General features: G+C 47.4%; 1 protein-coding gene across 3 annotated transcripts in view; it reads right to left on the bottom strand.

Moving 5' to 3' along the window:
• The window catches only part of GATB (glutamyl-tRNA amidotransferase subunit B), a 99,041-nt gene that overhangs the window by 23,474 nt on the left and 59,946 nt on the right, over positions 1-15,621 (bottom strand). Inside the window, exon 8 of one of the 3 annotated variants that reach the window (XM_069556711.1) lies at positions 6,204-6,354. The exons of the other annotated variants lie outside the window; for them this stretch is intronic. Coding sequence (XP_069412812.1) covers positions 6,204-6,354 — 151 coding nt within the window. The remainder of the gene's footprint in view (positions 1-6,203; positions 6,355-15,621) is intronic. 3 annotated transcript variants of the gene reach the window in all.

Raw genomic sequence — 15,621 nt, 5'->3', positions numbered from 1 at the left:
GCGGCTGCCTAATCAGCATCAGTGGATGAATCAATGTCTTCCACTGCCTTGTATTAAAAAAAAAAAAAATCACACACGAATGTTCATCCTGCATCATGCCACGCTCACCTTTAAATATTGGGATTGCTACAGTTTATTTACTTGGCTGCACTAGGTCTCAGCTGCGGCACGAGGGCTCTCTGCTGCAGCATGTGGAGTGCAGTTCCCCAAGCAGTGAGCGAACCCAGGCCCCCTGCACTGGGAGCTTGGAGTCTCAGCCACGGGACCACCAGGGGAAGCGCCATGGAATTGCTACAGTGACGCCTCAGATGAACCCCCAAGTCACTCATCAAGGCGTACGCTGCGGCTAACTATCCACCCCGACGGGTCTGGCAGAACAGGGAAACCTGGCTAAGCCTACCTCTTATTTTTCAATAAGGAAAATAAAAACACCTTCTACATACATCTGGGAGAATGAAGTTTCCAAATGCAGAGGAAACACAATTTAAGTAGCAAGTTTCCCCTACCTGCTGAAATTCAAATCAAACCACCCTTTTGAAATATCCTTTTTCAACTTTATATGGCAGGTAAGGCTCTCACCCTCGCCCCTTTCAGAGAGCCTTCATTAATCAAAAGAACATCCTAGAAAAATACAATACTGGGAAGAAGCAAGACGCACTAACCAAAGTGCTCTCAATGTTTTGTAGCTGCTATGATATACACACAGGCCTGCAGTGGCTAAAATAGAAATTCCATAAAAAAAAAAAAAAAACACACCCCACTACGTGCCCTTCATAACAGATGCATTCTCTGGTGACAAGCCTACTGAATAATCCCATAATCACCTCCTGAATCTCTTTTCAAGCTGATGCTGTTATTCTGCTCATGCTAAACCAGGGCAAAGGCCACCCTGGCAGCCAAAGGTTGACTACAGATGAAGGCAAATCCAGACAGCATGAAGAGAAAAGCTCTGCTTAACTTACGGAAAAGTATTCAAACTTCCACAACGGCACACAGACCACTGGGGAGGGAGGAAACCGTTATCTGGCCCCTATCAGACAAGCAGGATTCCCTTTGTTCTAACTCCGACAGGCTGGCCCGCTGGTGAAAAGAGCTGTCAGGAGGAGGACTCTGCTTTGCCAAGGAAAGGTTTTTTCTAAACCCACCCAGAATTACTGCACTTGAACTCACAGGCCTGGCTGAGTTGCTGGGACGTGATGAGTATCTATTCCTCTACCCTTGGGTGGTTTTTTATCGGATGGATAACACGGCAAGTCAGATTTCTGTCTGTCTTTTCCTGTCACTGCCGTGAAGCAGTGTCTCGGAGCTGGAGCAGGGCTTCACTGGGGATACGTGGGTTCAGCTCACGATCTGTAGGCGACGGGGAAGGCTGTGTTCGCGGTGGGGTGAGCTGTGGGTGGCAGGGCTATGGGAGGCTGAGCTGCTGCTGCCAGAGTGACGGGGGCATGCAAAGTCACACGTGGGCTGCCCACTTGTGCTCTTCACAGCAGAAGCCCTCTATTCAGAGGAAAAAAAAAAAGCCACATAGCACTCTAGGTAAGGCCTTGTTTTTCTGTGAGATCGGCAGATGCTAATAAGCTTGGCGCAGATCTCAGAAGGCCCTGTGAATGCAGCCATGAAGCCATCTGGTTTTTGCAGGGAAACAGCAGACCAGTAATTCCTTGACATGGAAATCGTATTAAGAGCAAAGCAGAAAGGCCAGTGCATTAGGGGCCCCTTAACATCCTTCGCAGAGGCAACAAGCCAGCACGAACCACCTACCCCACATCGGATCGAGCTGGAACTCAGCTGCATAGGGCATCAGGCATGCCGGCTGACTGCAGCTGGAACTTCCTGCAGAGAAAGCCCAGGTGGCAGAGACGACTGGTCCTGGCTTTTGTGTCATGCCAGGCACTGTCGACCACTTTGTGAATGAGAAGCATCTTTTCCACATTTTAATCAAATTTCCCAAAGCATTCCATTCTATCCAGAGCCAGTGCCAAGCCAGGCTCTCCGTCACAGACGGGAACCCTCCACTGCCAGGGAATCTGCCTGCTGGTCATTGCTGGGACACGGCAAGGCAGGGGGGGTACCTTGCCTCCTTTGCTGCTTTGGGAAGGAACCCCATCCACCCTTGCAAGGTGCCTGAAAGCCAACTTTTCAGTCTACCTTCAGAGATGACAAGATGCCAGGAGTCTATCCTGTTGGAACAGGATGAAGGCTGATTTTGCAACTGCCTTCCTGTCCTAAGTCACACACCCTGGGTGCCTGAAGACAGGGCAGGATGAGGCTGGACTATACTTAGAAGGAGAATGCAACCCGAGAGAGACAGCTGGCTGGTGGCAGAGGCGGGGAAGAGGACACAGAGCACACGCCATGGAACAGCTGGTTACGTGGCAGGGAGTGAGCCCAAGCTGGCCCCACTGCGGTGGCAGCGACTGAGCCCCAAGCTGGCCCCACTGTGGTGGCAGGGACTGAGCCCCAAGCTGGCCCCACTGTGGTGGCAGGGACTGAGCCCCAAGCTGGCCCCACTGCCTGAATACCTGCTCCATCGCCAGCCATGCGAGGGGGCTGCCTCTGCTGCCAGTGATGCTCATGGTAGTTCCAACTGCAACAATTAGAGGAGCTTTCTCTACACTAACGCATCCAACCCCAACACGGACACAAGAAACCAGCAGGGCTGGGACTCTGTACCCGTCCCATAGGTTCCGATGCTGCTACTGGAGGAGAGTCACACCCCGTCTTCCTGGGGACTGAAGCTGAGCACCCACTAGGGCTGGGTACGACACACAGCAAATTGCCCATCCAAAGAACATGTTTCCCTATCATTTTCATTGTTTTGAGAGTCGCCAGCTGTTCAAAGGTTCTTAGCATAGTAAAAATGTCGCAAAGGCCCTTAGCAAACCGCTTAGAAACCAGGAGGAGAAAATGGCAGGTTCGAGTGCTGCTGTTGCCAAGGCTGTCTAAACCCCGTGGCGCTCTCTACTGGGTCTGACACACACTGGCTCCCAGACTGGGGGACAACAGCGGCACCCCCTTCCTATTCAGGGCTTCCGCGGCTGGGAGGATGACTGGTGTGCCTCCACACCCTCCCCAGAGAAGTTAGGGGGCATGCGCTCGTGGACGCTGCCTGCTTCAGCAGCATCCTTGAGGCTACAAAACAAACCCCGTGGCCACTCAGAGTGTTGGTGTCAAGCTCCTCCTGTTTCCCTGCATTCTAACTACTTCGATGTGGGTGACCAAGGCACACGTTTATACCTAACTGGGCAGGCGGGGCATTTCAGACTCCTTCGTGATGATGGCTACTCCACTTCTTCTAAGGGATTCTTGCCCACAGTAGTAGACACAACGGTCATCTGAGTTAAATTCACCCACTCCCGTCCATTTTAGTTCTCTGATTCCTGAAATGTCAGTGTTCACTCTTGCCATCTCCTGTTTGACCACTTCCAATTTACCTTGATTCGTGGACCTACCATTCCAGGTTCCTATGCAGTATTGCTCTTTACAGCATCGGACTTCCATCACCAGTCCCACCCACAACTGGGTGTTTGTGCTTTGGCTCCATCTCTTCATTCTTTCTGAGGTTATTTCTCCACTGATCTCCAGCAGCATACTGGGCACCTACGGACCTGGGGAGTCCATCTTTCGGTGTCATATATTTTTGCCTTTTCATACTGTTCATGGGGTTCTCAAGGCAGGAATACGGAAGTGGTTTGCCATTCCCCTCTCCAGTGGACCACATTCTGTCAGGCCTCTCCACTATGATCCGTCTGTCTTGGGTGGTCCCACATGGAGCGGCTCATAGTTTCATTGAGTTAGACAAGGCTGTGGTTCATGTGATCTAGTTTGATTAGTTTTCTGTGATTGTGGTTTTCACTCTGTTGGCCCTCTGAAGGATAGGAATAAGAGACTTATGGAAGCTTCCTGATGGGAGAGACTGACTGTGGGGGAAACTGGGTCTTGTTCTGATGGGTGGGGCCATGCTCAGTAAATCTTTAATCCAATTTTCTGTCGATGGGCGGGGCTGTGTTCCCTCCCTGTTGTTTGACCTGAGACCCAACTATGATGCTGTTAAAGTGCTGCACTCAATATGCCAGCAAATTTGGAAAACTCAGCAGTGGCCACAGAACTGAAAATGGTCAGTTTTCATTACCATCCCAAAGAAGGGCAATGCCAAAGAAAGTTCAAACCACCACACAATTGCACTCATCTCACACGCTAGTAAATAATGCTCAAGATTCTCCAAGCGAGGCTTCAGCAATACGTGCACTGTGAACTTCCAGATGTTCAAGCTGGTTTTAGAAAAGGCAGAGGAACCAGAGATCAAATTGCCAACATCCACTGGATCATCAAAAAAAGCAATTCCAGAAAAACATCTACTTCTGCTTTATTGAATATACCAAAGCCTTTGAGTGTATAGATCAAAACAAACTATGGAAAATTCTTCAAGAGAAGGGAATACCAGACCACCTGACCTGCCTCCTGAGAAATCTATATGCAGATCAAGAAGCAACAGTTAGTTAGAACCAGACATGGAATAACAGGTTCCAAACTGGGAAAGGAGTACGTCAAAGTTGTATATTGTCACCCTGCTTATAAGTTATATGCAGGATACATAATGCGAAATGCCAGGCTGGATGAAGCACAAGCTAGAATCAAGATTGCCGGGAATAATACCAATAACTTTGGATACGCAGATGACACCACCCTTATGGCAGAAAGTGAAGAACTAAAGATCCTGTTGATGAAAGTGAAAGAGGAGAGTGAAAAAGCTGGCTTAAAACTCAACATTCAAAAAGTAAAGATCATGGCATCTGGTCCCCTCACTTCATGGCAAATAGATGGGGAAACAGTGCAAACAGTGAGAGACTTTATTTTCTTGGGCTCCAAAATCACTGCAGATGGTGACTGTAGCCAGGAAATTAAAAGACGCTTGGAAGTAAAGCTATGACCAACCTAGACAGCATATTAAAAAGCAGAGACATTCCTTTGTCAACAAAGGTCCGTCTAGTCAAGGATGTGGTTTTTCCAGTGGTCATGTGTGGATGTGACAGTTGGACTGTGAAGAAGGCTGAGCGCCGAAGAATTGATGCTTCTGAACTGTGGTGTTAGAGAAGACTCTCGAGAGTCCCTTGGACTGCAAGGAGATCCAACCAGTCCATCCTAAAGGAGTTCATTGGAAGGACTGATGCTGAAGCTGAAGCTCGAATACTTTGGCTGCCTGATGTGAAGAACTGACTCATTGGAAAAGACCCTGATGCTGGCAAAGACTGAAGGCAGGAGGAGAAAGGGACCACAGAGGGTGAGACGGCTGGATGGCATCACTGACTCAACGGACATGAGTCTGAGCAAGCTCTGGGAGTTGGTGATGGACAGGGAGGGTCGCAAAGAGTGGGGCATGACCGAGTGAGTGCGCTGAACTGGGCGGCTCCTGAAGCTGTGGTGGGCGCGGCTGGCAGCCTGGGGACCCACAGCTGCGACTAAGCGGCAGCAGTGCCCGCCGGGCGGGGCTCTCGTGCGTCACCGTGCAGAGGGGTGCTCCTACGGAGAAGATGGTCCCGAATCTGCACATAAACTCTGTGCTGCCTCACCATTCCTGCGAGTCCACGCGCTCTTCCAAAGAGAGAAAAACAAAACACAGACCCAACAACTTAATGAAAAATGGCCCTGAAAAGCACATCAATGCTAGTTCTGGGACAAGACGGACATCAGGCAAGCATGCCCCAAGAGAGCAGTGGTTCCCGGGCAAAAAGCGCAAGGCACAGCCCCAGGGAGGACAGGAACGTGCAGTGGGGAAGGGCCCGAGTCCAGAGGTGAGCGGGGCCTCCCGCTGCTTCTCACGGAAACAAGCAGTGGCTGTGGGAATCCTTCAAGGGGTGAGGAAAAGAAAACAGACTCACTCAGAGGAGTCGTCATTGGTGGAAATCCAAAGGTGGCTAGTGGGTGGTGTGAAGCTGGCACAGGAGCACCGCTCTCCACTGAGAGTCAGGAGGGAGCCGGAATCCTGAACCACCACTCCACCTTTAAGAACATGGGCGTCTGCAGCTCTGAAAGTGACCCCAAACACCGACGGTGTGCCCTCTGGTATGACTCGGAGAGTACATGCTTTCGGGGGCGGGGAGAGTTTATAGTCCTATTGTGTCCAATTTCCACCTCTGGATCACATTCCCAGAGGGCTTGGGGACCCTTAACATCTGAATAAACCCTGGTCCCAACAATCTCACCTGTGTTCTGTTCGTAGTGAAGCCAGAAAGTGCACACATCCGAGCTGGACTCCCCTTGCCCACGGACAGCTGGCTGTGAGGTTCCATTGTCTGTGATGCACTCACTCTGGGAGGGATGCGGAGGGAAACCACCTGGGGAGCCGGACTTTCCCTTGGACAATCAAAATCAAATAACTCAGGTAATAAAAGCTGACAGCAGACAAGCATAATCAAATACTGGGAGAATGAGGGGCAGAAAGGATGTTGTCAAGAAATCAATTCTGATGATAATCAACCTTCAGTGAGCCTAAAGCCAGTGCTGCCAAAATGCTCGTGACACGGAGGAAACCTGTGTAACTCAACAGCGGTCTTCTGTTAACTGTCCCAGAATGGAAACCAGCCCACAGACGGGATATGAGGCTTCAGGATAGGCTTGGGGACAGAGCCCCTGACAGTCCCCAAGCCTGGCGCTCAGACGGCTCTGCGCCTGGTGGATTCCACCTCTGAAAGCCCCTTGGCACCTGCACTTGAAATGAATGAACTAACTGTGGGTTTTGCAAGAGTGAAGTTAGAAGACGTGTCTTTTGATTCGACTTGAGCGGAACAAAATAGCGGCTATTTTTTCTGTGCACAGACTGTGAAAGCACCCTTAAGTTGGCAAGCACTGGATGTGATTTCATAAACTGAAGAATAAAATCAATTCTGAAAATTGCATGGAGCTCAAAAATGGCAAGTGACAATGTTGACCAAATGGATTTTCCTTCAGCTGTGGTCCGACGGCGAGTCTTCGAAGTCTGGGCAGTCTAAAACTAGTCAATAAGGTTGCAGATGCTTTTTTAGTTATTAGCTTTAAAGCAGTATTACTTATGGGATATACAGATATTTGTCATGGGAAATTATTTTATAGGCAATTCGTCCAAACAGAAAACCAGGCCATTTCAAGCTAACAAGAGACCCCGAACAAAACTCTCAGAAAACAGTCCATCTGACAACCAGCCATCGTCATGATATCTCCTGTCTCTCTTTTCCTTGGAGACACCGTACCCTTTCCCATGATGTCAGAAACAAAAGACTATGGCTTTAAATGGGGACTAACTGGCTGGGCAAGGAAGTTGTTCAAAGAAAACCATGTGTCTTGAGACTGCACACAGACAGACAGACTCAAGGCGGCAGAAGTCACTGACGTGGAGGGTCACAGCCGTATCTCCCTACAGTCTCGCCGAGCCTCAGGTAGGCTGTCCCCAAAACTCTGCCCTGCGCTGGATGTGGCAGCAGCTGTCTGCTGCCCTTTCCCTGGGAGCAGCATGTTCCTGGCTGTCTGCGTGGCTGCAGGCAGCTATCGTAGCCTCCGTGAAGGCACTACTGTGCCTGCCATCTTTGGGGCCGAGTGTCCCGCTCCCCTCCCCTTTCCTTTGGGGAAGGAACAGCTTCAGGAAGCTTCTCAGTGCCCCCCTGCCCCGCAACCATCAGAGGTGAGATCTGGAGTCAAGAGTGTCTGTCTTGACACGTGGTTGCCGAAGGGGAGGAGGGAGTTGGGGAGGGATGGACTGGGCGTCTGAGATTAGCAGACGACAACTGTTATACACAGAACGGATGGACGACAAGGTCCTGCTGAAGGAACAGTGCAGGTATTATAGTCACTGCCCTGGGATAAATCTTAATGGGAAAGAGAAGGTATACATGTGTATAACTTTGTCAAAGTGACAGTCACTTTGCTGTACAGCAGAAGCGAGAACATTGTAATCAACTATATTTTAAAAAAAAAAAAGGCGTCTGTCTCAGTGTGTTAATCTTTTCTGTAGGGCTACTCAAGAGAGTTAAACATAACACAGAAAAGATGAAGCTCTTACATCTGAAAACAGCATAGGGTACTGGAGGAGGAAATGGCAACCCACTCCAGTATTCTTGCTGGGAAAATCCCACGGACAGGGGAGTCTGGCAGGCTACAGTCTGTGGGGTCGCAGAGTCGGGACACGACTGAGCGAAGAAACACAGGGCACTGTGGTGAGTACAGCAGGCTCTCAGGAGACACTGAATTGGGGCTGCTATGCCCATTCTGCCACTGAAATCTTTCACAACAGATGACACGGAAATGTGTCCACGAATTCATACACAGCCAGCCAACCAGAGAGCTCAGATGCGTTCTCACCACCTACATCAGGCAAACCTGTCCCACCAACGCCATACACTATGTGGAGGCCCTTCTAAAACAGTCCGTCAGGTTGGGACAAGTACCCAAGGCACAAAGTCTAAGAAACAAAATAAACAGAGCTGTGGGAGAGCTTACATTGCTTTTCTACTTGGAAAATGAACAAAATTTCTGCTTTCCACTGGAGTTGACTGATTTTCACTAAATTTAGCAGGCAGCACTTATGTTTATTTATAGGGCAGGCTGGCATCTTAAAAACCAAGAGGGGTGGGAAAAAGGTTTAAATGGACTGACATTCTATGACTTTCTTTCATGAAGCCTCAGCGGGGCTAGATAAAGTATTAATACCCACACAAGTGAACAACTGTTTTCTCTATTCGGTGACTCAAAACAGCAATGAACTTGAAACAGGACTCCCACCGGGCCCTGGGGCCCACTTCTGTCCAAGCAGGCAGGAGCTCAGAAGCGGGCGCCTGGGCCCTGGAGTCAGCTCCCCTCAGGCCTGGCGGAGTCACTTGGTGGCTCACACTCAACCTCAGAGGTGGCACTTCCTCACCAGAAAAATGGGGAGACAGACGGCAGCACCGCAGGGGGTGCTGGGAGGACGGACTCCATTAGAAAGTGGTCCACTTTTGGACCCGGAACTGCGGAATCTGCTGTTAGCTAACGGCCTCGACTGACCCCGAGCTGCCTATCAGGCCAGTGACAACAACTCATCTGGATTCCCTGTTCAGCAAAGCAGGGTCTAGGAAGAGACATCCCCACAGAAATCACCTTTTATTATCTGCTAAAAAAAAAGGCACCTGCACATATGACCGCTCTCACAATTACTCCTGGACACACTGACTCAGAGAAGGACTTGCTCTGCTACTGGGACCTCTCATTTCTCTAGAATCCTAATGCCTCAACCTCACCCTCCATACGCCCATTCCTTACTCCTGACAAGTGACGTCAGAAATCTGGGAGTCTGACACAGAGAGGAGAAAAAGGGGAGCTCACTAGGCTGAAGCTCCAGATGGGACACGATACGCTTCATGAGGAAGAAACACTCACGCCGGGTACGGTGGGAGGGGTTATCAGGCGGGCTTAAGAGGTGACATGAGAATGCACGCTTGATTCCAAAGTCCTGAAGAAACAAGTTCTCTAGGAGCCAGGGGCACAGTCGCCGCATGCGGCCTGATTGCGGCGGAACCCAGGCTTCTCCCCGCCAAGCTCAGCAACACAGGCACCACCCTGATTTGTTGGGCTGTCAAAAGGGTGCTTTATGTACCTGACTTTGGGAGACAGGGACACTTTATCAGGAACGCTGCTTTCCCCAGGGCTTCATGAGTACTGTGAGAGTCCCATTCATCCACTCATCTGTCCATCTGTTCACTGATGCCTACTGTGCGCCAGACTTTGTGGTGGATGCTAAGACAGACTATGTTAGAGTTTTGTAAATGCCAAGGAGAAATTATTACCACACAATTCAGTGCTCACCACACAGTACAGTGACAAGGGCAGAGCTGTATAACATAGGGAAGACAGCCACTATTACAATAAACGGAACACACCCTTGAAAAACCGTGAATCACTATATTGTACATATGTAACAAATAACACTGGATATCAACTACACTTCAATTAAAAAAAATTAACAGTTAAGCTCTGAAGTTGTTTTTGTTTTTTTTAACCGTTAATGGGTAAGGATTGCATCACCAGTAAGGACTGTATGCTTCATGCTTAATTTAATCAGTGACCCAAAGGCAGGAGCATGGAGTCAGAGCTCTGCAGAGCACACCTCCACCACGCTACTGATTTAATGAATACTCCCAGGCACTCTTTAAATTGAAAGATGGTTCATTAGATTGGTGCATCTGCCCTTCTCAGCAATCTGTTGTGTTTCTGAGGAAGTCAGGAAAAAAACATGAACATACCACTTTCGGGCATGTTATGAGTAACTCAGCTTCCAATGATTACTAAGTCATCAACAGCTCAGGGTGCCTAATTTCAGGAAAAGAAATCGTCTGAATCATCCTCCTTCCATATTACTAGTTCTCTTCTCATTTGTCTTGAAAATTTCAAGTACTAGCCATTAAAAAAAAATACTGCAAAATGAATCACCTAATACATTATCTGCAAGCAGTCTTAATACATCAAAAACAAACAAACAAAAAAAACAAAAAAAAACCAAAGCTCTTATGAAACTGGCTTAAAAGCCAGCACCTCCTTGAGAGTTTTCCCCACTTGTCCCATCAAGGTCATCACTACCTCCGCGGGGCTCCTGGCCCACATCATGCATCATACATTTACTATCTACTGCAGTCTTCCCTGGAGGCTGGTTAGCTGAGGTGTCATATATACATGTTCTTGAAAAGCAAAGAAAACAAATCAAAAACGTGTCTCTGTCCCCATCTCAGGACCTGCTACATAGAAGATGCTAATAAAAGGGCTGAAGTGAATAGACAAAAATACGTTTCTATAATCAGGGCTTATACATCTGGTTCAGTTCAGTTCAGTCGGTCAGTCGTGTCCGACTCTTTGCAACCCCATGAATCGCGCAGCATGCCAGGCCTCCCTGTCCATCACCATCTCTCAGAGTTCACTCAGACTCACGTCCATCGAGTCCGTGATGCCATCCAGCCATCTCATCCTCTGTCGTCCCCTTCTCCTCCTGCCCCCAATCCCTCCCAGCATCAGAGTCTTTTCCAATGAGTCAACTCTTTGCAAGAGGTGGCCAAAGTACTGGAGTTTCAGCTTCAGCATCATTCCTTCCAAAGAAATCCCAGGGCTGATCTCCTTCAGAATGGACTGGTTAGATCTCCTTGCAGTCCAAGGGACTCTCAAGAGTCTTCTCCAACACCACAGTTCAAAAGCATCAATTCTTCGGTGCTCAGTCTTCTTCACAGTCCAACTCTCACATCCATACGTGACCACAGGAAAAACCAGAGCCTTGACTAGATGGACCTTAGTCGGCAAAGTAATGTCTCTGCTTTTGAACATACTATCTAGGTTGGTCATAACTTTTCTTCCAAGGAGTAAGCGTCTTTTAATTTCATGGCTGCAGTTACTTACCATCTGCAGTGATTTTGGAGCCCCAAAAAATAAAGTCTGACACTGTTTCCACTGTTTCATCATCTATTTCTCATGAAGTGATGGGACCGGATGCCATGATCTTCGTTTTCTGAATGTTGAGCTTTAAGCCAACTTTTTCGCTCTCCTCTTTCACTTTCATCAAGAGGCTTTTTAGCTCCTCTTCACTTTCTGCCATAAGGGTGGTGTCATCTGCATATCTGAGGTTATTGACATTTCTCCTGGAAGTCTTGATTCCAGCTTGTGTTTCTTCCAGTCCAGCATTTCTCATGATGTACTCTGCATAGAAGTTAAATAAGCAGGGTGACAATATGCAGCCTTGACGTACTCCTTTTCCTATTTGGAACCAGTCTGTTGTTCCATGTCCAGTTCTAACTGTTGCTTCCTGACCTGCATACAGACTTCTCAAGAGGCAGGTCGGGTGGTCTGGTATTCCCATTTCTTTCAGAATTTTCCACAGTTTATTGTGATCCACACAGTCAAAGGCTTTGGCATAGTCAATACAGAAGAAATGGATGTTTTACTGGAACTCTCTTGCTTTTTCCATGATCCAGCAGATGTTGGCAATTTGATCTCTGGTTCCTCTGCCTTTTCTAAATCCAGCTTGAATATCTGGAAGTTCATGGTTCATGTATTGCTGAAGCCTGGCTTGGAGAATTTTGAGCATTACTTTACTAGCATGTGAAATGAGTGCAATTGTGCGGTAGTTTGAGCATTCTTTGGCATTGCCTTTCTTTGGGATTGGAATGAAAACTGACCTTTTCCAGTCCTGTGGCCACTGCTGAGTTTTCCACATTTGCTGGCATATTAAGTGCAGCACTTTCACAGCATCATCTTTCAGGATTTGAAACAGCTCAACTGGAATTCCATCACCTCCACTAGCTTTGTTCATAGTGATGCTTTCTAAGGCCCACTTGACTTCACATTCCAGGATTTCTGGCTCTAGATGAGTGATCACACCATCGTGATTATCTGGGTCATGAAGGTCTTTTTTGCACAGTTCTTCTGTGTATTCTTGCCACCTCTTCTTAATATCTTCTGCTTCTGTTAGGTCCATACCATTTCTGTCCTTTATAGAGCCCATCTTTGCATGAAATGTTCCCTTGTATCTCTAATTTTCTTGAAGAGATCCCTAGTCTTTCCCATTCTGTTGTTTTCCTCTATTTCTTTGCATTGATCACTGAAGAAGGCTTTCTTATCTCTTCTTGCTATTCTTTGGAACTCTGCATTCAGATGCTTATATCTTTCCTTTTCTCCTTTGTTTTTCACCTCTCTTCTTTTCACAGCTATTTTGAAGGCCTCCCCAGACAGCCATTTTGGTTTTTTGCATTTCTTTTCCATGGGGATGGTCTTGATCCCTGTCTCCTGTACAATGTCACCAACCTCATTCCATAGTTCATCAGGCACTCTATCTATCAGATCTCGTCCCTTAAATCTGTTTCTCACTTCCACTGTATTATCACAAGGGATTTGATTTAGGTCATACCTGAATGGTCTAATGGTTTTCCCTACTTTCTTCAATTTGAGTCTGAATTTGGTAATAAGGAGTTCATGATCTGAGCCAGGAGCTGACAGTCAGCTCCTGGTCTTGTTTTTGTTGACTGTATAGAGCTTCTCCATCTTTGGCTGCAAAGAATATAATCAATCTGATTTCAGTGTTGACCATCTGGTGATGTCCATATGTAGAGTCTTCTGAAGGCCAGGAACGGCGGCAGAAAGGAGATACCCCTCATCCAAGTTAAGGAGTAGTCACTGTGCTTTGCTGGAGCAGTCGTGAAGAGATACCCCACGCCCAAGGTAAGAGAAACCCAAGTAAGATGGTAGGTGTTGCAAGAGGGCATCAGAGGGCAGATACACTGAAACCATATTCACAGAAAACTAGTCAATCTAATCACACTAGGACCACAGCCTTGTCTAACTCAATGAAACCAAGCCATGCCTGTGGGGCAACCCAACATGGGTGGGTCATGGTGGAGAGGTCTGACAGAATGTGGTCCACTGGAGAAGGGAATGGCAAGCCACTTCAGTATTCTTGCCTTGAGAACCCCATGAACAGTATGAAAAGGCAAAATGATAGGATACTGAAAGAGGAACTCCCCAGGTCATTAGGTGCCCAATACGCTACTGGAGATCAGTGGAGAAATAAATACAGAAAGAATGAAGGGATGGAGCCAAAGCAAAAACAATACTCAGCTGTGGATGTGACTGGTGATAGAAGCAAGGTCCAATGATGTAAAGAGCAATATTGCATAGGAACCTGGAATGTCAGGTCCATGAATCAAGGCAAATTGGAAGTGGTCAAACAGGAGATGGCAAGACTGAACGTCAACATTCTAGGAATCAGTGAACTAAAATGGACTGGAATGGGTGACTTTAACTCAGATGACCATTATATCTACTACTGCGGGCAGGAATCCCTTAGAAGAAATGGAGTAGCCATCATGGTCAACAAAAGAGTCCGAAATGCAGTACTTGGATGCAATCTAAAAAACGACAGAATGATCTCTGTTCGTCTCCAAGGCAAACCATTCAATATCACAGTTATCTAAGTCTATGCCCCAACCAGTAACACTGAAGAAACTGAAGTTGAATGGTTTTATGAAGACCTACAAGACCTTTTAGAACTAACACCCAAAAAAAGATGTCCTTTTCATTATAGGGGCCTGGAATGCAAAAGTAGGAAGTCAAGAAACACCTGGAGTAACAGGCAGATTTGGCCTTGGAATGCGGAATGAAGCAGGGCAAAGACTAATAGAGTTTTGCCAAGAAAATGCACTGGTCATAGCAAACACCCTCTTATACATCTGGAAGTTCACTCTAGTGGCAGAAAACGAAGAGGAACTAAAGAGCCTCTTGATGAGGGTGAAAGAGGAGAGTGAAAAAGCTGATATGAAACTCAACATTCAAAAAACTAAGATCATAGCATCTGGTCCCATCACTTCATGGCAAATAGAAGGGGAAAACATAGAAGCAGGGACAGATTTTATTTTCCTGGGCTCTAAAAATCATTGTGGACAGTGACTGCAGCCATGAAATTAAAAGATACTTGCTCCTTGGAAGGTAAGGTATGATAAACCAAAACAGGGTATTAAAAAGCAGAGACATCACTTTGCCGACAAAGGTCCATATAGTCAAAGCTACGGTTTTTCAGTAGTCATGTGTGGATGCGAGATAAAGAAGGCTGAGCACCAAAAAACTGATGCTTTTGAACTGTGGTGCTGGAGAAGACTCTTGAGAGTCCCTTGGACTGCAAGGAGATAACACCAGTCTATCCTAAAGGAAACCAGTCCTGAATATTCATTGGAAGGACTGATGCTGAAGCTGAAACTCCAATAATTTGACCACCTGATGTGAAGAACTGACTCATTAGAAAAGCCCCTGATGCTGGAAAAGTTGAAGGTGGGAGAAGAAGGGGACAACAGAGGATGAGATGGTTGGATGGCATCACTGACTCAATGGACATGAGATTGAGTAAGCTCCGAGAGTTGGTGATGGACAGGGAGGCCTGGCGTGCTGCACTCCATGGGGTGGCAAAGAGTCAGACATGACTGAAGCAAGGAGCCGACTCAGTGGAAAAGCCCCTGAAGCTGGGAAAGACTGAGACAAAAGGAGAAGAGGGTGGCAGAGGATGAAATGGTTAGCTAGGATCACCAACTCAATGGCCATGAATCTGAGCAAACTCTGGGAGATAGCGGAGGACAAAGGAGCCTGGCGTGCTGCCCACATGGTCAAAGAGTTGGACACGACTTACCGACTTAATAACAACAAACGACAACAAAACAGGGCCTTAAACTATGAAAAAACCAGAAACTCACTCACTTGCCACCATCCGCAAACATTTCTCCAAGGCCTCTGCGGCTGAGGCGCTTGAAACACACAGAAGTGGAGCCTGGGACACAGACAGGAACATGTATCTGCTTCAGAGAACTTGCTGGAGGTGAACACTATCTCTAGGGCTGAGAAGCCTCGGTTTGTGTCCTCTTTCATCCTTACAGAATTTGGCAAATACATTACAAAATGCAGGACTAGAACTTAGCATTCAGTGTTCATTCTGAAGTTGATTTCAAGTGGGCTGGAAATTCAAGATGGTGGGGAAGGTGTGTGAGACTAAAATTCGGGGTTTGTTAAATCAACTTGGGAACAGTGTGAATTCTAAGAGGTTTCAGGTTAAAAGGTGTTCTGAACAAGCTGCTTGCTGGTTCACACACAGGCTTGGCG

The sequence above is a fragment of the Ovis canadensis genome, chromosome 17, assembly GCF_042477335.2.
Source record: "Ovis canadensis isolate MfBH-ARS-UI-01 breed Bighorn chromosome 17, ARS-UI_OviCan_v2, whole genome shotgun sequence".
Classification (NCBI taxonomy): domain Eukaryota; kingdom Metazoa; phylum Chordata; class Mammalia; order Artiodactyla; family Bovidae; genus Ovis; species Ovis canadensis.
This window is presented reverse-complemented; position numbering and strand designations above follow the sequence as displayed.